The sequence below is a fragment of the Euwallacea fornicatus genome, chromosome 8 (genome assembly GCF_040115645.1).
Source record: "Euwallacea fornicatus isolate EFF26 chromosome 8, ASM4011564v1, whole genome shotgun sequence".
In the NCBI taxonomy this organism is placed as follows: Eukaryota; Metazoa; Arthropoda; class Insecta; order Coleoptera; family Curculionidae; genus Euwallacea; species Euwallacea fornicatus.
The window spans coordinates 4,312,918-4,339,346 of NC_089548.1; the positions used below are offsets into that span (position 1 = coordinate 4,312,918).

Genomic DNA, 26,429 nt, shown 5'->3' on the forward strand with positions numbered 1-26,429 from the left:
AGAAACAAATTAAGAAAAAAGAGAAAAGAAAAAAAAGAGAAGGGAAAAAATGATAAAGAAGCAAATTAAGAAAAAAGAGAAAAGAAAAAAAAGAGAAGGGAAAAAAATGATAAAGAAGCAAATTAAGAAAAAAGAGAAAAGAAAAAAAAGAGAAGGGAAAAAAATGATAAAGAAACAAATTAAGAAAAAAGAGAAAAGAAAAAAAAGAGAAGGGAAAAAAATGATAAAGAAACAAATGAAGAAAAAAGAGAAAAGAAAAAAAAGAGAAGGGAAAAAAATGATAAAGAAACAAATTAAGAAAAAAGAGAAAAGAAAAAAAAGAGAAGGGAAAAAATGATAAAGAAGCAAATTAAGAAAAAAGAGAAAAGAAAAAAAGAGAAGGGAAAAAAATGATAAAGAAGCAAATTAAGAAAAAAGAGAAAAGAAAAAAAGAGAAGGGAAAAAAATGATAAAGAAACAAATGAAGAAAAAAGAGAAAAGAAAAAAAAGAGAAGGGAAAAAAATGATAAAGAAGCAAATTAAGAAAAAAGAGAAAAGAAAAAAAAGAGAAGGGAAAAAAATGATAAAGAAACAAATGAAGAAAAAAGAGAAAAGAAAAAAAGAGAAGGGAAAAAAATGATAAAGAAACAAATGAAGAAAAAAGAGAAAAGAAAAAAAAGAGAAGGGAAAAAAATGATAAAGAAACAAATGAAGAAAAAAGAGAAAAGAAAAAAAGAGAAGGGAAAAAAATGATAAAGAAACAAATGAAGAAAAAAGAGAAAAGAAAAAAAAGAGAAGGGAAAAAAATGATAAAGAAGCAAATGAAGAAAATAGAGAAAAGAAAAAAAAGAGAAGGGAAAAAAATGATAAAGAAATAAATTAAGAAAAAAGAGAAAAGAAAAAAAAGAGAAGGGAAAAAAATGATAAAGAAACAAATGAAGAAAAAAGAGAAAAGAAAAAAAAGAGAAGGGAAAAAAATGATAAAGAAACAAATGAAGAAAAAAGAGAAAAGAAAAAAAGAGAAGGGAAAAAAATGATAAAGAAACAAATGAAGAAAAAAGAGAAAAGAAAAAAAAGAGAAGGGAAAAAAATGATAAAGAAACAAATGAAGAAAAAAGAGAAAAGAAAAAAAGAGAAGGGAAAAAAATGATAAAGAAACAAATGAAGAAAAAAGAGAAAAGAAAAAAAAGAGAAGGGAAAAAAATGATAAAGAAGCAAATGAAGAAAAAAGAGAAAAGAAAAAAAAGAGAAGGGAAAAAAATGATAAAGAAGCAAATGAAGAAAAAAGAGAAAAGAAAAAAAAGAGAAGGGAAAAAAATGATAAAGAAGCAAATGAAGAAAAGAAAGAAAGAAAAAAAGAAACAAATGGAGGAAAAAAAAGAAAAGAAAAAGAAAGAAACAAATGAAGGAAAAAAAGGAAAAAAGAAGGAAAAAGGGAAAACAAAGAAACAAATAAAGAAAAAAAGAAAGAAGAAAAAAAGGAAAGAAAGGAAAAGAAACAAAAAATGAAGAAAAAATTAACATTAAAAAAGTAAAGTCACGTTCCGGGTATAAACAATTATAACTCGAAACATCTAACCAAAGTGAAAAAATTATTATTTCACGACTTCTTTATTTTTGCTTCTTTTTTCCTTCTTTTGCGTCTCTTTTTTATTTTCTTTTTTTTCTTTATATGTTTCTTTATTTTACTGAAAAATACTTGCAAATCAGTAATTTGATTTCAAAAATAAAGGATTGTCACACACAAAAAAGTTAAGACAAGATTTACGTAAGAGACCCCCTGTATGGGACGGTTTTGACTAAAATTTGCAATTATTAAAACAAAGAAAGTTGTCCGTATACCTAATTTCATAATTTTAATGCGAACCGTTTCGAAAATATTGCGAAAAAAACATCTCCGGAGGTCCTCCTTTAAAGGGTTCTAGTTCCGTTAAGAAGTATTTTTTGGGATATATTTATAAGAACTTTTTTAAATCATTTCAATTCTAGAATCACCTCCTAAAATATTTCAACGTTATTTCTGGACAAACTGTATAAGAAATGTTTCAAAAAATACCATTTTATATACTATAGTAGGAGAAAATATGGACGTAAAAGTGCCATAAGAGGTTAGGAGGGCAAGAGGTCGATTTAACTTAACATACTTGAAAATGGTTTAATTTCGCGCTAGAAAGGTATTAATTCTATAGGGATCCCGGGGGACTTTCGCAGATTTCGATATTATGGAACTTTTTTAGACTCTACAACTTCACCTTCATTTTTAAAGTATCCCCCAAGTGGATTTTTGCTGAGATTTTCTTGAAATTTCCTAAAAGAGATTTTCGCATAATTTTGGCAATTTATGAACTTTGCAATGTTGATTTTTGCAGGTTTTTGTTTTGGGATATTTCAATCAAATCAACTAGTTCAAACACAACAAGCAATCATAAGGATTTACCGAGTCTTAGAAATTGCCTTTGGATTTTCTAGGAGAGATCTAAACATTTTCAGGGTTTCCAAGATTTCATCCCCTTTGCAGAGATTTTCTACTCCATTTCATGGCAATTTGGGGCGATTTGGTTTTCGCATGTTTGTTTGGGGAAATTTTCAGTTGATTGTCAGTCATTGATAGAGTTTAAGTGATCTATTGGTACATTTGGGGATTGTCGATGATCTTGCGTAAGCTTCATATGGTTTTTACGTGCGCGTAGCAACTTGCGCGAGTCCAACAGCTATTTCCACTTATTCCTTTATGTTTTTTTAAAGGATTTTTTGAAGCTTATCCGATTATGATGGAAGTTCTATGAACTTCATTGCGTCATTTATTTCAGTTGACGCGAAAACAAAAGGCAGAAGAAGATGCTACAAGTAAGGAAATTCTAAACGAGGCAGCTGCCTTTCCACCATCTGTACGATCAAGTTTCTTCGACTTTTCGCGAGAGTTTCTAAAACACACAGGTAACATTAATTAAGTTATATCCCTCTGAGTGCTTTTACCTCGTAAATTCTATGGCCCATGGAACAGCTCGTTCTCTCCATCTCAAATAAATACTTTGAGATGATTATCTATCGTATTTCCTGCAGCAATTGTCGAACACCAATTTTCATTCCCATGAATCACATGAGAGCTAATCGGGATTTAAAAGCATGCGATCAATAATCGAAAGGCGCTATTATCGAAAACTATTCCTAACTGCCGGTAAATCAATATAAACGATGCTCGCAACGATCTAGATAGTTGAAGAATCTCTTTGTTCTTGGACGGGAAGAAATGAGGAAAGATTATCTAATGTTTTTCTTGGCCAATGAACGTCAAGCACCTGCTACCACCAATAATAATTATTATTACAATTAAATTGCATAATGCACAGGCCGAGGTAACGGATTAGATGATCTGTTGTTACGTTGCTAGTTCCAGTATTGATTTAGATCTTGAAAGTCGTTAACCTTGTTGGGTAAGAAGACGTATCAATTTTGGAACAGTTCCTCGTTTTAATTAGCCATTCACATATTTTTGTTAATAATAGCGCTTTTACCGACCTTGGACAATGTGGAAGACGCGACTGATAACGATGAGTTTTCCCACTTCCAAGGAACTACACTTGGTGCACAAATTAACGCAGGATTACAACTTCGTTCGATTTTAAAACCGGATTTCTTGCTAGTCAATCACCCGATTTGAATACATCTAAGTTTCCATTTAACTGTAGGTTAGGAGGAAAGATTTTTAAATGTGGCGATCTACAAGCGTCCACTAAAAATGTTTTCAAGACGGCAGCGTTTTCAGTTTTACCAGGCGTCGACCTGCTTGGTTTAGACGAAACACCCCCTACATTGCCGAGTCTTTTGAATTGTCCTTAAAATCTCAGAACATTCTGCGATATCGATTGCCGCTGATTTTGCCCCTTCGAGGGCTGCAACGGGACACATGAAGGTTCAGAAAGTCGAGGGATTCTGCGTAATGGCTGTCAGACATAGAAAATGCCTTCGGTAGTGTGGAACAATCTTCAATTCATCCTTGTTATTATTCGTTTTCGAAGAGAATAACAATGGGTGAAAAAGAGAAGTCAAAATCTCGAAGAAACTTACGTCCGTGAATTGAGGGTGTTGGATTCTGTTTTCTTCGAGAAGATGGAACCAGTCACTCCGCAAGATTGAGCACGTACAGTTTACGAGATAATTTTCCAAATTATCGTCTCAACGAACATAATTGCTCAGCTAGCGAGACTGAAGTATGTTTCGATTTCGCATTACTTTCCATGGAGATATATTTAAAAAATAAATTGTTTAACAAATAGATTTAAATATGTAAATGTGCATATACATATATATATATATATATATATATATATATATATATATATATATATATATATATATATGTATATATGTATATACAGTGCGCGGCAATTAAGTGGAACAAATTCAATCAGAAATCGGGGGTTTGTTTTTTGGAAAAACATTCGGACCCGTCGATTTTTATCTTTTCTTGCGATTTTTTTAATGGTAAATTTATGTCTACAGGGTGACCCAAAAAAAGTTGCGACCACTACTTCGTTTTTTTAAATGGAAACGCCCATTTTTTGTTTTATTTTTGAATTCCCCTTCAAATTTTACGCATGTTCCGTTTTAAAACGTATTTATACAGGGTAACTGAGAAAATGCTACGATAAAGAACTTCATTTCTTCAAATGGAATTACGAGCTTTCTATTGGGGATATATATGGGACGTTTTTAATGAAAAAAAACGTACGCCACTGACTTTTTAATGGGAACAATTTTTTTTGTTATTCCATCGATCTTTGATGAAAAAGCCTCCTGGTGTTTTGTCTCTCAAGTGGCCGTTGCAAGGTAAAAGAAAGATGTTCTCGTTCTTGCGCCCACCAAAAACCCGGTATAGGTTTCCAAGTGCGATTTTTTCAATCGTTCTTTGGGAGAAATTAACTTGATTTTCTTCTGGTGGAGGTGGAGGACATGAAGGTAAACATTGTTTCGTCGGACACGATTTTGACTAGAACTAAGGCTCGTACGATGGTAAAATGTGCTATACTCTGGTGATTTACGTAAATGCACATACACCCAAATAAAATAAATAGAAAACAAACTATAAATATCTGACGAGAATTTTCCAACATTTCGGCCATTTTCCCCAATACGTACTTGTTCCAAACCGTTTTCGAAAAATTCAAAAAAATTAGAAAAACAACGCCCTAGTACCTTGGAAACGACGCGATTTCGGACCTAACTTTGTCCGATCTAAATGTTTGTCTTCGTGAGCTCCACACCCCCGGAAAGGTCGTCAGTATGTTCATACAACGCCCTGCATGTAATAACTTTAGCTTGGATGTACATAAGTAATATATGAACAACGATAAACTGAACGAAGACGAACGCAGGGAACGATGAAGAGGTGAACGGCAATCCGTGGTTACCCGGAGGGTGCCGGCAAGGTTGAAAAACCGAAAATCTATCCTTTATTAGCCCGGAAGTTCGACACCAGCAAAGTGTATGCCTGTCGTTCTTTTTCGTCCTTAATGGAGCAACCCGAGGTATAAGCGCTTAAATATCAAATTCCAGAATAACAACCTCAAAAAGGATTAAAAAATCGTTGCTTCTACGTAGAGGAAACTACCATCATAACCATGGCAATATATCCAAATGCCACATTAAAAAATAATTTATAACCTATTAGATAGTTCTCATGAGCATTAAATCACGCAAAAAGTAATAATGACTGAGGCACAAAAACCGATCGCCTCAAACATCTGTCGTCGCCATATTTACGCTACTCACCTCTGGGTACTGCAATACGCGGAAATTATTTAGTACGCGACTATGCAAGAATCTTTCTAATTTGCCATTAACATATCGCCATATGGCGTTTATGCTTCACACGGATTCTTTTGTCCACTTTGAAGGCATTTCTAAAATTTTCTTCATTTTTCCATTATTATTATTATTATTATTATTATTATTATTATTATTTCAATTTCCACGTGGGCACTCGCGGTGCGGCAATTCGAATCGCGATCATTAATTCTGTTCGTTAATACTCACCACAAGTTCGGCGAACTTGACGTCAAGCTCCTCCTGGCAAGGCATCGGTTGGGTGGGGGTGATCGCCTGGAGTTTTCCGGTGTTTTCCACGATGTAGGTGATTTCTGGTGGCTCATCGTCCTGCAAGCGAATCAAGATCAAGTTCCTTCGGACGGACAATCGCAAATTGATATGGATTGAAATTCTCCGTTATTTTGCTTTTGACCAACGCCGCACGTTAAAGTCCGTTATAGATGGGCGATGAGTGTGGAAATTGGTAGCCGTCTCGTCACAGTTCATAAATATTTCTCAAATTAATTTAAATAAAAAGCAAATACTAGATATCCATTAGATCTAATAATAACCGCAATAAAAAAATTTCTCCGCTGATTAAGCCGGCAGGAATGCTATTTGAATACTAATAGCCAATAGCACCTTTTGTTTATTGTTCGTTTTTTAATTAAAAAAGGTTCGGCTGAAATGATATGGGCGTTCTTTCTCACCTCATTGTATCCGACATTCTTTCCCCAATAACCTTCGTCTTACTTCATCTCCCTCCAAGGTCGGAACACGCAACTTCTCATCCAAATTTGATTATTTTTCCAATTCCAAACACACGACGCCTCACACGACCACACAATCATCTCAGGACTAATCTACGTCCGCGTGCGTGTTTCCAAGACCAAGATGGACCATCGTAAATTAAATATTAAATTAATTATTTCACATATTATTATAACTGTAAACGTTAAGCCAATTTTTAATGCTTATTTGGATAATAGAATTTCGACAAATTGTTCAAATGTACCTTACGGGGCCCCGCTAATGAGGTAAAAGTGAAACTATCGCGGTTGCTGGTCTCAGAAGAGCTGGAGGTGTCAATTGGCTATACAGGGTGTCTGTTAAACGCTGGCATCGACTTTAAGGGATGATTTGTTGTCCGTTTCGCGGAGGAACCGTCCTAACAAACGCGTGTCCTGTCCAGCTTCGTTTTCGCGATGCAAGGGTGTCAAAGTCCTATCTTTTTTCTTTCAGTTTTTCGTAAACATTTTTGAACCCACGAGCAGTGTCTCGACGAAATTCGGGCGTTCTCCGAGACGAGAAATCGAAATGTGACATCGGTTTTATCGCATTATGTAGGGGGCGCCATCTGCAGTAACGTTTTTGAGTTAAATTTGCCCTAACGTTTTCAAGACCCTGTATTTGAACTTCTAATAGATTACGTCTTGATCTCGCGCCAATTTTAAACAAAACAGGGTACTTGTTCCGAAGCTTTTAGAGCAACGGTTTTCGAGATATCGACGATTAAAATTTTCTTTGCACGGCACTTCACCAAAACACTAATTGATCAATAAAGATTGAATACTGCCCCCCCGCAATTTGCGGCAAAACCGATATCGTACATGAATTTCTCATCTCAGAAAACCGCTGAAAACTGAATTTCACTGAAATGTTGCCCTTAAGTCCGCAAATACTTATGAAAAACCGAAAAACGAATTTCGACGCCCTGTATCACGAAAACGAGGCGGGATAGGACATACGTTTATTATGACTTTTTTTCATAAAATGCGACAAGGAATTACCCCTTGAAATTAATGCCATCATTTAGTAGACACCCTGTATATTACTCAAGCGGCGATTTTCACGTTTCGATTGCACTCAGCAAATATTTTATACATAATAGTATGCAAAGCCTTTGACCTACATTTTGTGGTGAAATAAGTTAATTTCCTATTAATTTACAATCATGGAAAGGCTTATCGTGCGCAAACACCTCGAGCTTTACTCGTAGCAGTATCATTCCCAACGGGCCTCAACGAAAACATTAACGTAACTGCTCGAGGTGGTGTCCATTTTGGAACTTGAAAAAAGAAACGATTAAAGGCGTCCATAGATGTTTAGTGCATCCGCACAGGGTTTCCATAGCGAAATTTTGAATCCATTTCTAAATCTTTAGCGCAGATTTAAGCTCGAGCAGCTTTTTGGACGGTTTAACGCCATCTATGGTAGAGTGCACTAAATTTGATCACTTTTCCGAGCTTTAAATGAATCTTATTGAAGATGAGTTTCAAGCAGTCCTCGCAATCCCGAGCTGAGGGTGGCCGTTTCCAGTGCTTCGGCACCTCGCTTTGAGATCTTTCCCAGGAGCTTTTAAATTGATCTTCCGAGTCGATCACACTTTTAAGTCTTTCTCGTGCGATTCCATCACTGAGCAACTGTCACTGTAATTTTTTCGCTAATTGCATCGCTTAAACGGAGAGTTTATTAACACAAGGGGGAAATATTCGTTAATATTTGCCCGCTGAAGATCTTCTAAGGAAAGTGATCACTTTGATTTCCCCAAGTGTCTCGAGGATCATTGAACATTTATTTCCAACTCATCACGGGACTTTTAAAAGATTTTTTTAAGTATTGACTCGGTTAGGTATTTTAATCGCAGATTTGAGATCAAATTAAAGGAGTGAACTGAGCACATAACCCTCGGAAGAAGTTTCTGGGCGACCAGTACTAAAGAAACGTCGCAATAGATTATTCTCAAAGGTTTTTAATAACAACTCAATTTAATGCTTGAGAACCCGTCAGAAAAGTAACTTTCGGACGAATTGAGTTACTTTGAGATGACTAACGCCAATCTGGATGAGTGAGTTCGGCCCTCGCTGGGGAGTAAGAGAGAGTGGACGACTCGGTCTCTAAACCATATTCGTTCTTTCCCTGAATTCCTTCGTTATAAAGTGATTTAAAGATTATGAATTTGACGAGTTTCGTTGTCGTCAAGTTTTAAAGTTCAAATCCTGAAAATCATCTACTGAGAAACTTTTTCCAACAGTGGATTTTTAAAGATCGGAGGACCGGCACACTACAAGGAGGAACCGTGGAAGTTTCGAGGACATCTGACGATCAAAAAAACCTTTTTTTAGCTGAAGCTTCGGCTAGAGGGCGCACTAGAGGAGGAAGAACACAAGAAATCTGCAGATTGACCTCCGGAGAAAAAGTTCTGTCGTCTCGTCTGACGTCAACGTCCCAATGGAAACGGACGTTTTTACACGTGCACTCACGGAGTCAACAACGCGACAAGAAATTGACATTTTCACGGACTGCATCAACACGTTGAATAGAAGATTTTTATCAATGTGTTGCGCACAGTTTGCGGCAATAACTAGGTAAATGTGTCCATGGAGATTGATGAACTTAAAAGGAAATTGCGAGCATTCGAAAAAAATGATTAGAAATCCTTAGTAAAGTTCAAGTTTATGTACGCGTGAGCAAATAAGCTTTTAAGGTTTATGTGCTATGCAAATCACCTGTCTAAATGCGTGTATGTATATGTAGCAAAAGGTAAAAGTGCCTACTGACAAGCGAACCATGGAGAAAGTAATAGTAAATATAGCGGTTAACCACGTCCGAGATAATCATCATGGATGGAAAAATGCGATTTTCCACCCACATGCCCGATTATCCTTTGATCTTAACCTGAAATTTTGTTGTAATAGACCGTTTCTCTTCATCATCGAAGTGGCATTTTTCCATTTAGCCATAAGCGAATAATGAAGGATTGTTAGTCGATCGGTAACCTTCAGCACGGCAGGAAAATAAACAATTCACATAGATTGGTGATTGATTTCTGAAATTGGTCATAGGAATTGAGAAGCACATTAACATCCACCTGATATCTGCGGGACTAAGAGGAGTAAAGAGTTCGATCCTCCATAACAAAGACAGACATGAAATATGTGTAAAGAGTGTCGGCTTTTTGACCTTCAGCATGGACCTCTCGGTCATTCCAAGCGATACGAGGTCGGTTGAAGTGGGGCAAAGTTGAGCAACTTAATGCTCATTTAAGACGCGCTTTAAGACCGGAAAATGTTCGAGTTCTTTCGGAGGTGCCCACAAAAACCCAAATTCTTGAAAACTTTTTTTTTAAATAAACTTTCTTAATAGTTATCGTTAACACTGCCAGAGCTTCACATGTCCGCGATGAGTTGTTTTTACGTTGGCTAAGAATTTTCCTTTCGGTTTTTCGCGGATATCTCTGGATTTTTTCCAAACACGACGCAGGTCCCAAGCGAGCAACAAACTGCGCAGGTTTGTCTTAATTCTACTGGCTCCACGATTGGGCTCGAACGACACACCTTTGACCTACTTTTTCGATAGATGTGCAGTCTTCGGTTTACTGTCAATGACGTTTCGCCCAACGCCACTTTTTACGGATGAACTGCTTCTGAAGTAGTTATTCAGCTCACACGACCGGAAAGCGAGTCATTGTAATGCGAGTTTTTACGAACGCGCCGACCTCAGTAGCTAAGTCTGGAAAAAATGGCAACGAGCACCACAACGACGCTGGTGCTTTCCATCCCGGATCAGAACTATGTTGTTCTCTTGTATCACACATTGATTGATCTCGGCTGTGGGTTTGACGAGCTGATTTACCATATGTGTGGTGGATTGTTTGAATGAGAGTGCATCAAAACCCGAACGCGAATTTCCAGATTAGTGGTCCGACAGCAACTTTCCTCACGCGTAAATTCGCGTAATTTTTCCCATTTGTTTAACAAACATTTATTTAAACATCGAAATAAATCCGACCTGTTGGCAGTTCTTGCCGATACCCCACACAAAAACGTTCACGTCGATTAATCACCAATTAGTGATTTTTTTGCGAATCTAAATCCGAGATATCTTCATTCGTATTGTGGGTATGATAAATCGGTCTGTAGCGGCGTCGAACACGCTCACATCGGCCACATTTGCATATTGAAATAGTCCATTCCGATAACAGGAAATTACTTGATAATGGGCTCATAAGCATAAGAGCAATAGAAGCGCATTAACTTGTCTTAGGATCAAACGAGAAGCTTTGAAATTCTACTTCATCTGGGTCAGGCAGAAGCCGTTACTGAATGACGCTGCTTTAAGTCAAATATAGATCGTGACGGCCTTCGTGGACATCAAACGGGTTATTTAGCACCCCTTAGCGTGACGCTACTGGAAAATTTTCACCGAGGGGAAGGGAGGGTAATTCTCCGTGATCTCCTCCGGACCTTTTACTATTTGCATTCACGTAGTCAATTTATTTTCCAATATTACTGGATTTTTACTGCCCGCCATCGCGGCAATGGAAGTTATTGCCGGCGAGGTTCGGGGAATGTACGGGGCGTTTCGTAGACATGCCGGCAAACTTTCAGGAATCGTAGAGCTCGTAAAAGCAAAAACTACGCGTTTAGATCGACTAAGGTTAGGTCCGATTTCTCAAAAGGTGTCTTACGTAACTCCCAATTTTGTTACGGTTTGCGCTTCGAAAAATTTGCTCTTTAGAATTTTGAATAAAAAAAGCGCCTGATCGACAGCTCATCAATATGGCCGATTTTCAACTAAAAAAAAAAATCGCTTTCTAGAAGGGGTGAATCGACGCGCCCGAGCATTTTTTCCAAAACTCGTTAGTTTTAATGTTAACGAATTGGTTCGATACTTCGCGAAAGCACCGCACTGGGTCGTACATAGAGGTAGGTCGCCTCTCGACCACCATGCCATTTTTTCCACCAGCGGCCACTCACTGACCGTTAGGGCAGTATTACATCATTTGACGTCATTATTCAATTTAGGAAGGTTTTCGTGTAACTGGACTCACGAGGAGTGCCATTTTTTGATTCGCGCCCATCTTCAAGTTACGGCGAGTCGCCTATGTGTGAGTACTTTACATATTACGCATATGTATTTCATTCTTCGGGTAAACATCTTTAATTACGACTTTTTCTGTCATACGTAAGGAAGAGAAAAGCTCCTCACGTTGACAAGTCCTATGTCATTGTGCTCATAAAACAGCCCGAACTGTTGGGAAACTAATGAGTAATTAATTACCAAGGAATGCGGTTCCGAATTCGGTTGGTACTTAACATACACGCGAAGTTGATATAAAAATAATAGGCGACATTAAAAATGAAAGTTACCGAACGGCCATATCCGCATAGGCCTATTACTTCTTTTTAAACGAGTCGGCCGCTGAAAAAAGCTTATTATTTTCGGCATTACGACGGGCCATTATTAATAGTTTTTGATACAGAATCTGATATTTTCGTGTGTGTGTTGGGTTATTATATGTGTGCATGATTAATGGTTTTCTGCGTTTTCTGATTAAGGCAGTATGTAGCTACAATCGATCCGATTGCTTGGTCATTGGAAAGTTGTTTATATAAGGAGAGTAGCCTTATGTTACAAAATTGATCTAATCTCATAAAGGAAGTTTTTTCTTCGGAGGTACCTTCTCACGTGTCGTAATTAATCGCCGCCTTTCTATTGGACAATAAAAAAAAATAGCTTTTTTTTTTTTTTTGACGAAAATTTCTTGTCAAAAAGAGGAAAAAATTAAGTGCGCAAACGCTTCAGGTTTCTCGCAAGGATACCTAATGGTCGTGACAATCTTGCAACCACCCATTTATAAACAAATTCAAAGGGAAACAATGCACATTCGTGAACCAAATACCTCACGAACCGAACAAGGTTGTACTTCTTTCGGCTATTGCCAATTACTTCCTGCCAGTTATTACCACTTTTTTGCATCGTCCTAATTATTACGTTATAATAGCTAACTAAACACGTAAACCAAATATTCAGCCTGCATTAGAATAACTGATATTATGCAATACTCACTGGCGTGTCAAATATTTTGTAAAATTGTCGTTGGAGAAATTGTTAAAGTTGTCATGTCGAAATTACTTGAGAGTGAGCAAATGAATTATCGAAAATATTTGCGTATTGATGTGAATGAATGTGAGCTTCAAAAGCTCGGCATCCTTAATCCTCTGTAGCTTGCGAAAAACGTAGTAAATCTCAATTGCATATGATGGTTTTGCCGTAAAAGCAACGAAGGTGCGGTGGCAGGTCGCCACTTCCCTTGAGAAAGCGGATTTTGCCCCAACGAAACACCACTTTTATTGAGATTTTGGGCGCTGGGTGCACTAACGCACGGTAAAACGAGTAGGAAGAATTTTTCTTTTAAATGACATGTGGTGATAGTGTACAGGACGGTCCGAGTTCGAGGAGCAACACTGGGATCTCGGAAACTATGAGAGATTCTACGTCGCTTAAACTGGGGCAAAGTTACATATTGTAATTTCCACGGAAACGCCACTTTTAACTCAGTAAAAATCCGAGTACTTCCGGAGTTATTGAGAAAAAAGCAAAATTTAACTTTTTTGTAGAGACATTTCAAAACAAATATCACTTCACATTTTTCATCCCTACAGGATGGTGCTCTGAAATTTGAAATCCAACGTTTCGTCTTTGAGCCACCGTCATCAGCTTAATTTTTCAGATACGGATCTGAATTTTTCATCTTATCTTTTATTATCGATTATCGTTTTAGGAACAATGACGTACAACAACCGCCAGAAAAAAGTCGTAGATATGATAAAACTGCTGGTTTGAAAAGCTCACATACTATCGCCATTATCGAAGTGCTTATCTATCAGTATCGCACGTGAAGTTTCTAGCGTAGGTTCGTCTTCGTTGCAATTTCTTCCGCTCGCGTAATGGACGTTTTCAATCACCGTTTATACATGAAATAAATAGCATTAATAATTTTTTATAAAGTAAAGAGTAGTATAGAAGAGATGGGACTTATCGGTAGTAAAAAAAGTTCATATTTGGAGAAGCAAGTGGCTAGTATTGAATCGGTTCTTCTCCTTTTTAACAGAACTAAACAATCATCAACTTGTCGTTCTACCAAATCCATTCCGAAGATTGTAAAGTTGACATTCATTATTATTAAAGTAAAATAAAACGTTTTCGTCACTTGGAAAGCGTGACATGATGAAAATCTTTTAGACCTATAACGGAAATGCCCTATTATTGCCTTCCGAGCGCTACTTGCAAAAAAAATTTCAAAGTGGTAATAAAAATGATTTAAATTGTGGATTTGATTAAATTGTTTAAAAATGGAACGATAATGATCTAAAAACTTAATATTTTTTTGTAAACAAATGTAAATTAACATGCCAATGGGGCCTAAAAAATTGCAATACCGAAGTGCCAATTGTTTTGGAATGCGTCTTTAAACAAAGTCAGGAAAAAATTGAAATGATATAGCGAAATTTCGGTTTTTCTGGATATATCCGGAATTTTTCCGGGTGCGAGGGCACTTAATTGTGCGACTGCCGTCCCAATTTGAGCGACCTCGTATCCTCTCATTGTAAGTCCCAAGCTACCAATGATACACCTCGAATTTGAACCACCTCGCACATGTTCAATTTCGCGGATCTTCTGCGAGTAAATAATGCATTTGTGCAACAAAATCTCGCAGAGAAAAGTTTCTTTCTGACTAGTAAACCTAATGAAGACTAACCTGTAAACAGCCGCACCAGCCGCGCTTGGTCCGCACGGCCGGCATGGCTGGAATGTGTAACCGAGGCAGGGCGCCGGTTATGTTTTCCCAAACTGGAAGCTTTATGGAACACTTGGGAAGACCCTGGAAAGAAGAAATATTACATTAAAACTTCAATATTCTTAATGATAATGGCAATTTATCCTAAAGAAGAAAAAGTGGGACGCTAGTCGACTTCAGTTCGCCGTGAAGTCCTGCAGTTGGATAATTCGTAATCACTCTAAGTTTCTGATGTGAGCAATTGCGCATGGCCGCGTTATTTCAGGTAGATAGGTGATGTGGTAGAATGAAAGTCTCCAGGAGAGCCGAGAAATTGTAGCAAAGCATTTTGCACTTAATTACACGTTTTCAGCACAATGAAAACATTCCCGCTTTCTTGGTACGACCGTTGAAAATTTACCACATACTTGAAGATGGGAAAGACTAATTTTTGATTAAATATCAGATACGACGATCATATTTGATATCAATGAATAGTCGATCCACTGGGAGGGCCGAGAAACTCGAAGAACGCACTTCTTGATCTCAAGGTCCACAATTCCAATCTGTTCTCTTAATAAATCGTGCTGTATTCAAGATATTTTAGTGCCGTTGACTAAATGCCATCAAATCGCGATGCATTTCATTAACTTTAGCCGGAGGCTTTGATTAGTATACAAACCTACTGAAAAACCTACTTACTAGCCTATACAACCTGCTCTTACTGGCATTGATATTAGCAAGAATAATTTTGTCTTCTACGAAATGTAGGGTACGCGAGATGGGTGTGTTTTAATAAATATTTATTTATCAATTGCTGGTCGAAACAATCGGTGAGGAAATCTAAAGCTTACCGTGAGACGGTCAATCGGGGCTGCAGTGAATTTTCAGAGCGTAGAGGTAATTGCAGACCTTTAAAGTCCTCCAGCCAATCGAACGCCATTGCCGTGAAGGTATCATCAAGATTGCCTTAAGACATGTTACTTTAACAAGTTAATAACCACCAAGTCACTGTGGTTAACACTGCTGCCACGTGACTGTCTCAACTTGGTAATTATACAAGAATGCCTATTATCATTCAAGTCAAAATGCCTCACTTTGACTTAACTATTTAACACCGAGCCGAGCTGATAAAAATGTCTTTGAGCCGATCGAGACCGGACTTAAATAGGCGATTAAGGCATTTCACACTCTCGTGCCACTGGACACTTTCCCTATATACTCGTGAAGTGTTTTTTCGTGTTATCGTCTTTATATATTGGGAAACTCATTGTGGTGCGTATGCGACATCGAATTTCTACCACTATGCAGGTACTTGTTGAATTATTACTGGTACATGATATGGCTTTTAGGATAGATTAGTGATTATTTTCGTTTGTTTTGCTAAGTGCTTAGCCGACGATGAACGAGTTCCTTTTCTTTTTTCTTTTTTTTTTTTTTTTTGTTCAGTTTTTCTCGAGGTGGCAGCCCCCACCATGGGAACCGTCGAAATCAATCGGCGGTACCGGCGTCGCTAATTTTATAATCAGCGTGTATACTTTCTACGAAACTGTATTTTGCAAGGCCAAAAACCTTTTATACGACCATTTCGCCACCATTACCATAAACACGTGTCCATATCTATTCCTTTTACGCATAATTTTGTTTAGGTAGGTAGCAGCTACACGATAACATCGCGGCCTTATTTATTTAAATGAATGTTTTGATTTGGAGTCGGTAATTTTCTCCCTTCCTTCATCAATAACATGGCTTGATCTACGGGAATGGCTTTATAGCTCTTAATAACCACGTGAGCGTTTAAAAAATGCGTTAATTAAAACCGAGGTGCACCGTTATCACGTGTCCGCTGCAACCATTTTCATTTGATTCCCTCCGAGCAAGGAAAACTACTTGAATGAATGACGAAGTTAGGCGAAGGATTAGCGTAAATGCAGAGTGAGAGTGTAAGAGGAAGGAACCACTGAAAAATGTGAAAATGAATCTGCGTCTTCTGACCTTGTTGTTATACTTGATTATTCTTCTTTTACAGTTGGGCAACAGTGAAAGAGAAACCTACGAAAGATGTAAGTATCCTTTTCATCAAATAATTCGCTGTGTCGGGATGTACCTCCGATATTTTCTTCGTCCAAGCTCATCATCAGATTACGGGCAAACCTCCATCAATTGCTCCATATCCAAGAAAGAAGTAGGCGCTACCTGTTGTAGATTTAAATCTACGACGCTCTCCTTAAATCTCACGTGACCCTGCAACCACGAATTGTGCTCCTTCTCTACGCCATTGTTCTATGCTCAGTTAAATCACAAACTTCCCCATTTATGCCGAATGCCTGAAGGAATTTTCATTGTGAAGTTCATTGGCGTGGATGGCTTCATTGGGTCATTGTGACTTTTCAGATTTTACTTTTGTCTAATTTGCGGACTCCGTTGGTTACAGAAAATCTCCATAAGTCCGATTGTTGCTCTTCCGCGCCCTTCACAGTCATAGGTGTTAAAAATGTGTAATTTGCAGGAACGGTGGCACGTGGCTGTAATCTTTGCCCTTCAACTGCTGAAATACCAGGAGAGGAATCTAATGAATCCTTAGCGTTATTATTAAAATGCATATTCAAAATTTGCTTTATATAGACAATGTCATTTTGAAAATGCACGGTTGCCGCCACTGTGGACATATAAGGAAGTTCATTTACTTCTGTACTCTTGGTACCTATTTCCTTTCACAATCACTTCACGAGCACTAAAACTTTCCATATAAAGCTTATAATTACCTACCGGCAAAAACTTCGGCGAGAATTCAGTGATATCCCTAAACGTGCCCTCATATTCGGCTCTCACCCCTATTGTATTAGTGGCTGTAAGCTCACTCGGCATTAAGCTATAAGCCGGAATTTATGAGCCTCGCTGAGTAAGATACATTTATGAACTAAATCCTGCTAGAAGGAAAGCGATTACAAGCGAAGACGAACAACTTACCTTAATTTTCATTGAAACTAATCTGTTGGTTACACATTAAAATTTAGATAAGTTCCTCATCTTACACATTGCCCTTATGGAACACAGAGAATTCGTTACGGGTGAAAACATCCAAAAACCAAATATATCTTTAAAGTCGCCATGAAGAAGTCGACGTAAGAACGCACGAATAATATACAGGATGTTCCGTTACAAAATTCGAAATTACACATCGTAGCTCGTATTGTTTCATGATGAATGATTTTTTTAGCGATATGTTGTTGTTTTCTTATGTATAATCGCTATACAAAATGGATATATAAGCATTTTTATTTATTAAATACAGGGACGCACAAAAGGTTGAGGTGTTCCGTTCCCACTGAATGTCTCTGCAGTAAGGCCTGTGAATACATCATTCAGTAACGTGCATATGTACATTTGTCCGTTCCGTTTACATGCCGCCAGTCCTATCAGTTGTGTACTAACAAATTGTATGTAATGTGTATGGAATGTATAGTGAAAATCGACTTTTATCCGTGTCGATTACATACCGCCAGAGTTATGACCTGTGTACTTCAAATTGTGCGTAATATGTACGATCTCTTTCAGCTGTCAAACTAGATATTTCAACAACGCAATGCCGATTTCTCATTGGTGATCGCTGGGGAATTACAGCGGTAATTTACACCGGCGCAATTATCGCGAAAATTCCCCTGGTCGCTCTGTCAACGTTGCGCCTCAAATATTGCGTCTTTGAGCAGTATCTGAATATGTGATTCATAAGATATTCTTCCTGAAAGCAGTTCGTTCAACGAATATGAATCTGTGGTTTTCGACAACTTCACTGATGCCATTAAAAATTCACTAGTGCCCGTCGTAGATACACGAAACATTAAAAATTGCTCTTCAACCAATAATGTTAATGTTCGTACGTACGACTCATTATTTGTATGAAAGAAACAACAAAAATGACCCGTTTCGTATCACTGTCGTAAATGTAGACTTTGGAGATGCTTTTAGAGATAACTTACCTTAAAGTTGGTTTACTTTTTAGGGCCTGCGCACCTGTAGATACGCCAAAAATGATCGTGAAAACCTACAGGGTGGCAATATTTACAGGGCTGTGAGAATAATTTTTTTTTAACCACGATTTGCCACGTCCTTGCATTGCGAGATACTTTTGAAATGGGTCCCAGCCGGAGGCTGACTCGAAAAAATCTAAGAGACAAGAATAATTGGCCGATCTTACATCATTTGGCGCATCTATTAGGCAAGGTCCAAAGGGCGAAGTATATATCTAGCTTCAAGTAAATGTGTCTTAAAGTCTGGGAGCTGTTTTTTTTTTACAAAATTTGGAAAAGTCACACGCTGCATCTTAGAGAGAAAAAACAAAGAGATCTTTCTTATTTGATCAAAAAATGCGATCACGAGCCTTTTACCATTAATTCGGAAACACCTTGTACTTATAAGAGGAAGTGTGATACACTTTTTTCCGAAATTTCGAAGCGTGTTTCCGATAAAAACAACATTGGAGCCGCAGATCTTTGCGGTCGCAGCTCTTGAAGCACATTTTCGAGAATTTTCTGGAGGGTTGAAAGGTTATTTGGAATCTAAGGTAGAGTTCCTCTTTGATCGATACACTGGTCAAATGTGATAATGCCGCAACAAGTCATGGTCATTTTTGGCGCCTCAAGTGTTGCTGATTTCCGAAAAATTTCCAAACATTTTTTAATTGTTATATTTGGTTTATGTTGCCAAGCGGATTCGTAGGAATTTTCCTGTGAGTTTGAGTGCAACTTGCAGGATTCCGGAAGTTACATTTGCAAAACTAAAAATTTCGAGAAGGTTTCAAGTTTACGTCACGAAAATTTATTGGTATCAAATTTAGGATTCAGTCTTCGGCTTTGTGGCTAGTTCAAATGAATACTCACAGTATAAAATTCCCGGCGCATTTTCGGCGATATCGATACAACCAAAAATAACCCAAATTCACTGTCCAAAATAGCGAACTGTGTTGCACCAGTGACCGAATGATGTGTACCAAATCGCTCGCTTCAATAACGTCCTTTGTGCGCTATTTCATCTAATGAGTTCCCAGCACGAATACCTACTTACTGAGGTATTCATAGTTAAATTCGCAGACAAAAGAAATTGATAGCATTTCCATAGTTATTATTATGAACAATACATCTAACTTATCCAGGACTTAGCATGCCTGCGCGGCTTTCAATTTTCATATTCCCATGAAAAATGAGCGAAAACGTGCCGTCACACAAGACATTGCCGAAGACACATGTGACTCCCCCGACATTTACGTCAAATATTTAATGCAACACCCGACTTCCAGTTCTTTAACAAATTGAGGAAGTCCCCGCTGCGTCACCTTAAATGTGTAATGTTACTTACTAGTGGTTATTACTTATTTATATAAATTCCGCAATATTAGCCGTAACTTACACAACATTATAACAGAAGTGGCCAGCTCTGCATAGAGAAAATGGCAAAAATAAAACTAGAAATTGCCGGTAGAAGAGTCCGCACGAAATGCTAACTGTATATGATGCGAGATTCATAGCTCAAGGTGAATTTAGCGTTTATTAATTACTTTTCCTGTTGCATTTTATTATCCCGGGCATTAATCCTAGCTTAACGAAATGCCGAGTTTAAGTGCGGCTTAGGATGCCATTAGTTCGGCCCCTGAAAGCCGGCAAATTACAAGAAAGAAGATCACATTAGGCTCTGATGAACTTATGTGCTTTCACCAAACGCGATAGTCTCCGAAAATCGATCGCTATGATGTAGTAATCCCGGGGGCCCATAAACCAGTAATGGCTGTTTATATGCCGGCTTATCAATCATTAATTCACTAATGACAGGCCAAATTAACACATTTTGCAAAACTGCGGGCATTAGTTACGTCGCCATTTAATTAGACGATGGCACTGACTTCAGGAAGATTCTTCCAGATCTGGCAGGAATTTAACTACGACATCGAGTTATGGATAAAATTTCGGGCTGTAATGTTGCATAATATCCCGGATTGTTTAAGGAAATGCCTCGATCTTAACCGGAGATCTTAGGAGCGAAAAATCAGAACTGCAAATATCCCTAAGGCTGCGTTTATGCTTCAACAACTTCCGAGGTACTGGGTACGAGAAAAATCGCCCACATAGCTTGGATAGGGCATAATAATTTAAATAGTTATCAGCAGAAAAATGCTATTTTACGATTTTGTCAATTTTAAGTGCGGTGGTAGGCGATTTAATGGCCCGAAGGGTCTTTCGATTGGATCTGCTGGTGGGCAGACCCTGCGAGTTAATCCAATCTGTACCTGCGAGATTTCTTTCAGAGTGAAATTAACTTACCCAACCGCAGAGTTTCATTTGATCAACAGCACTTTTCACTAGTAATAGCCAACTCGCAATGGTGCGTGATTTACATGATCGGTCTTGGGGTAAAGGGAAATTTAATACTCGCACGACCCCTGCTAAGGCTTCGCTTTTCAGCAGTACTGTTCAGGTAAAAGGTTTAAAGCCCGTCGATAATCGCTGTAATTAATCATAAAAATAATGCTGTTTTCATATAGTAAGTAGGCACGTAGCTAACAATAAAGTGAGGGGCATGACTAGAGACAACCGATAAGGAATTTTGAACCGCTCGCAAACATTAAATTTTAACAAACAAAAAAATTATCAGACTTCGGTATCTAAAATGAAAATTATTGCTGCCTTTAACCTTGAATTGACTGCCTTAATATCAGACTTTAATGCACAGCGATGGTTTAAGTGCAAAACTTGGCAAAGTAATTTTTTTTCATTTTCAAGAAATCATTACGACACGCAGTATACCAAAAACATTGAATACATTCTGCCATTTGGAGCTAAATACAATGAAAACCTTGCGTGTCAAAGCAAATTTAGATAAAGTACAAAAACTACTTAAACATGTTGAGTTGCGAGTTTTTACAGCACAATGATATTAGATAAAGTAGAGTTTTGAGCGATATTTTGCAATTTTTTTTTTAATATACAGGGTGGGTGAGTTTAGGATGCCAAGGCTTCAGCTTTCAAAATTAACTTTCAAACTTCAAAATTTGAGTGTGTGAATATGCTGAATTTTTACATTTGACACAGTTTGGGGTGAACATTTACGACTTTACGCGTCTATGATTTACACAAATCTACGAAAAACTCATAAAAAAAAAAAAACGTATCGTTCGGCCTTTATGCTCCCGGGTGGTACAAAAGTTATTCTGTTAAAGCCAGCCCGCCCCTGGCGAACAAGCACAGCTGAAGGGCCTCGTTTCGCAATCTATCATACTAAAAAAATTGTTCATGAAAAAACAATTCCGATCTGTAGAAAAAATTTGATACATAGCCTTGTGATGCTATTCTAAGATGTTCCCTACAAATCCGGAAAATCGCCCGCGTATTCCGAAACACCCTGTATATGCTTTCGATTCAAGTCGCGTGCTTCTAGTTTGAGCCGAATGACAATGACCAACATAGCAGTTTTTTAATGACACTCAGAGCCACATTGCAGAATAAAGTATAAACAGGTTTTGGTATTCTTTTTGCTTGGACTTTGGTCCGACAAAAAATTTTCTCAAATCTCCTTCTTCTTCAGTATAAATCTAGAAAGTATTTGGATTCAAAGAAGTTGCGGTTACGATCGATTTTTTACTTTTTATTTCGACAAAGTCTGATTATAGACGAAAGTTCTTAATTTGGGTAATTCATCAGGATCATCAAAAGTAATTTTATTCACTAATATTGGCCATTCACCCGCAAACACCCCCGTAGTCGTTGGGGATACCCCACAATAAATCGACCTCATAGTTTTCCGTTCCTCCTCCCCGCAGTTCTAAAATGGCGGTCACTAATTGAATTTTGGCGGGCGGCCGTTCTCGCCCGACTTCAATTTCCATTACTTCCGAGAAGCTTTCCATCGCAATGTTTTTTGCAAAAATACAATATGACGAACATAAATATAATATAAATCAATAGAAATAATAAAGAAAAAGGGAAATTGTAGCAAGACAAAAAATTACACATGCCAAAAAAACACTTTGTTGCGCTCTAAAATACGCATCTATCTCTTATGGTTACCCAGATCCCCATGCTGTTCATTCTTATGCGGCACACCCTGTAAACGTTGCGTTGGGTTTGAGGGACCGCAATAACGTGCAAAGGGAAAGTTAGTTCGGGTTAGTTCAAAGTCTCTAAAGTGTGTGTTTATAGCCGAAACTCCTGGTGCTTATCAAAAATTATCATTAACTTTTTATTATTATTTTTAGCTTGTATGTTCTTCAGGTGTCTGATCATATGAATAATGGGACAACGCCACATTTGAAACTTTTGATGATTCCCCCCTGACATCACAACAAAAAGCTCGTTAAGGAATAGATGCCATTTCTATTGGTAAATTCTTTACAGATTAGAAATGACATAATCTAGTGGAAAAAAATCATTCAGTTGCACTATTCAAGTTTCAGTTGCTTTCATTCTTTAAATTCAATCTTGAAATCAATTTTATATTGAACAAAAGAATCTTTGGTGTTTCTCTTCTATAACTGTCACTACCATCAGTCACTCTATCTTTGTTCCTAGTTACTAAGAAACATAGAATGATTGATGTGTGAATCAATTCTTTGTTCAACACAAAATAAATTTATTGTTTGTTCAACTGATGTGCCAACGGCTTTTTGAATGCTCGATTATTCCTCGTCTAAGTTTTAGGTACTTATTTCTTTCATGTAACATTGCCGGACCTCGACTGGGGTTTCTAATTCCCCTATAGGACCCACGTCAGTGAGTTAGAGAAAAGAAAGTTCATAATACCCCTGTTTTCTGCGTCTCAAAAGCACCTCTATTTTAGGTAAAAAATGAAATTAGTACGGTGGTAATTTAAAACATTGATAAACCTTTCCCATGTCTTTGTTCGACTGGAATTTAGCCGGCCGCCCTTCAACCGCCCCATTAATGGCCTCGTAAGAGCTTTCGCTATTTCCTTTCTACCAATACAGCGGAGACTCGAAAATAGGTTTAGGTATTTAAAATTTCCAAAAAGCGGATGAACTCCTGCTATGAAGCTAAAAGACATTGCGGTAATAAGTCTCTGGGAAATCGCGCAGCAATCTTTCTCGAGACGTAAGGCCTCTTTAAGATAAAAGGATCGCCGCTAAAGATATTCGTCAAGGAACTGAATAATAATGTACATCTTGAAATTTGAGAGAAACTGAAGACATTTAAAAAAATAATTATAAAAGATGGGATATCTGTGAAAAAACGTCGAGGAAGTGGTGAGGGATTAGAAACGTGCCGTTTTCTGGAAAACCTGGGTATTATGAATCAATGCACGATTACACGGACAGCGAAGTGCACCTTAACACACACACAGTAGGCACCCTTGCAACAGAAATATTTTTTTACTACTCGGTAACAACAAGACCAACATTATTACGGATTTATTACTTATTCGCAACCAACGTTGAAGGTGGGCTTCGTTCACCTCGATTCTTTTCTTCATAGATTTGGGCGTTCACGTAATCGAGAATCGGTTTACAGACTCGCTGTTTTTTGGGAAACGGCCCATTCTAACGAGATGAAATAATCATTTTTTACTCAGCAACATTGGCGATTTAGCAGTTCGATTTCAGAAATTGAGAAATGTCAAAAATTAGGGCAACACTTACGTAGGAGGCCCCCTGAGTGTGATGTCCCCGACTAAAATCCGCGATTATTGACACAAAGAAAGTTAGCCGGTCCCAACTTGCGACTGTGCACTGAATTACGTAATTTTAGCGCAAACCGGGTCGGAAATATTGCAAAAGAACCACCTTCGGAGCCACCCCTTTGAGGGTTTCTACCCGCTTTAAGAAGCGCTGTTTGTGGTGGGGTTATTAGAACTTTTTAAAATTATTTTAATCTCTAGAATCACCCCCCAAAGCATTTCAACGCTATTTCCGGATACTCTGTATATTGTTATGTACGTCAGTACATTAGTATTTCCTAAGTGCGTTACATCTGAATGCTTTAGTGGCTTCAATGTTATCAGTTTCATTACTCATTGCTTTACGTGTACTGTCTATTTACTTAGATACAATTTTAACTGATAATTTCAGACCTAACGCCGACGTTACCGTACCACCTTCTTCAGTATTAATTTTTGCCTAATTTACTCCCCTATCTATCTGATGTTACGATCGGTATCCTTACGCTAATTGCGATTTATTTAAGAGTTCTGCATCATGCCTCGTTTAGATTGGTGAAGGGGTCTAATTGTTCTAATTCAATGACTGGATACTTGCTAATCAAACCAAAACAGTAGCGATTCGAAAAAATCTAAGTTCCACCAAGCAAGTAGTCGTGTTGAAGAGTTGTTTGCTCCCAGAGCAATCATCAACTCGCTCACTGCCCATGTCGATATCTATCGGTTAGTGCGAAATTCTACAAAAAAATTTGCAAAGAAATGTATATCTCCATGCGAATCGTAGTTGTCGCGTCTACAGCTAGATTTAAATATCTCAGAATTCAAGTGCCCAGGACGTCCTAACCTCCAGTATATGCTTAGCTTCAGTTATGCTTGCAAACTTAAGATTTTGCTTTGCTTCACTTGGAAAAGGGGCTTTAAGCGCGCTCATAGAGTTTACGAAGCAAATGCATGTTAGGAATTTTTCCCATACTCGATCAATCAAGTTCAAATAAACTATCCCATTTGCTTCGACTAATTAGAATGCGGTTTCGATGGCTTAGTCACTTGAAAAATTAACACTCTAATCTTTCAAGGTCAATTTTACGTTAATCAAACGTGGTCACTTTCATCGTGACCAATATAATATACAGAGAGAAATTACAATAAACAAAAATAAATGAAACGCTCAAATTGAATGGCGATTTCATCTCAAATCGATTGCCCTTTTTTGTGCATAAAATATAAATAATTAAAGCCAATCCTCTCTAGCCGCTTTCTGTTCAATTTTCTGTCAATTTTTTTAACGAAATCCCTGTAACAGCTTCGCCCGACTGACTAAATAATTTAAAATTCAAAGTGGCCTTTTTACGTACCGAGTGTATCTTATCCATAAGATCCCCAAATTGCTCTTTACTGCACATGGTGACAGTCGCACTACGTCAACATCCAACGAGAAAACTCAACAAAAACCACAAAAAATCATTGCTCACGTTCGAATATCGCGCCAAAGTTTGAATCTATGGTGCTCCGTCGCTTCGCGCCAGTACCGGCAGTACCCAGTCAACAACTGTCGGCAGGTGACGCTGATTTGTTCTTCAACCACGAGCCATGGAACCTTCTCTCTTTCTCTCTTTTGTTACAGTATTTCAACCTGTCTTTGGCCGCGTGCATGCGACAGGTGGAAGAAGCATGCGGAAAAGTGCAATGGGGTGGAAAATCGGTTAGATATGGAATAGAAGGCTAAATGTGATCTGCATCAATGTAAGAAAGAGTTCTTTCAGAAAAAACTTAGACATTGTACGCGTCTTGTGAGCTGTTTTGGATCGAAGAGTCTGTCGCAATTTGTGGGACAAATGTGTGGTCCCATTTTAGTGCAAATTTACAGTCCTAGGGAATTCAGATTGCTTCACGTTTCCCTAACTTTGAACCTACACGAAAGGGATTGGTATTCGTCAAATATGTAGACTCAAAAATTCACGTAGGCTTCACAGCTCACACCTCAAGACCCGTTTTCTAACTAAAACTAACACTTCGTAACCAAAAGCAGAACTTTGGGTTGAAGTGCCAATCGCGCTCAACCAAAAACGCCACCTTTACGGGTACTTGGCCAAAGGGCACGTCTAGCGTCGCCCCTTCTCCTCTTTGCCTATTGAATTTCTTCGTACGTGTGTGTCGTCAAGAAATTTACAGGCTTCATCTACGGGAATCGCTACCATATCTTCAGAGAATAAAATCGATTTTACTTCATGAAATCAAAACAGGAAGCGAGTTGCGTCACATATTGGCATAAGGTCGCATGGCACGGTACAAGACCTTAGAAACCACGTTTCCCGTTAATTTGATTGCAGGAAATTAATTTCACCTTCTATGAGTATCATCGATGCGCTTAGATGAAACCTTTAAATTTCGTGATGATACGAACCGCTGTTCGAGAGCT

At 37.9% G+C, this 26,429-nt stretch overlaps 1 protein-coding gene across 1 annotated transcript in view; it reads right to left on the bottom strand.

Moving 5' to 3' along the window:
* Positions 1-25,575, bottom strand: part of DAAM (disheveled-associated activator of morphogenesis-like protein) — a 33,477-nt gene extending 7,902 nt beyond the window's left edge. Inside the window, exons 1-3 of the mRNA XM_066285326.1 lie at positions 25,366-25,575; positions 14,333-14,455; positions 6,016-6,135 (exon numbers count right to left, since the gene is read on the bottom strand). Coding sequence (XP_066141423.1) covers positions 6,016-6,135; positions 14,333-14,455; positions 25,366-25,413 — 291 coding nt within the window. The 5' untranslated portion in view covers positions 25,414-25,575. The remainder of the gene's footprint in view (positions 1-6,015; positions 6,136-14,332; positions 14,456-25,365) is intronic.
* Positions 25,576-26,429: the final 854 nt, after the last annotated feature.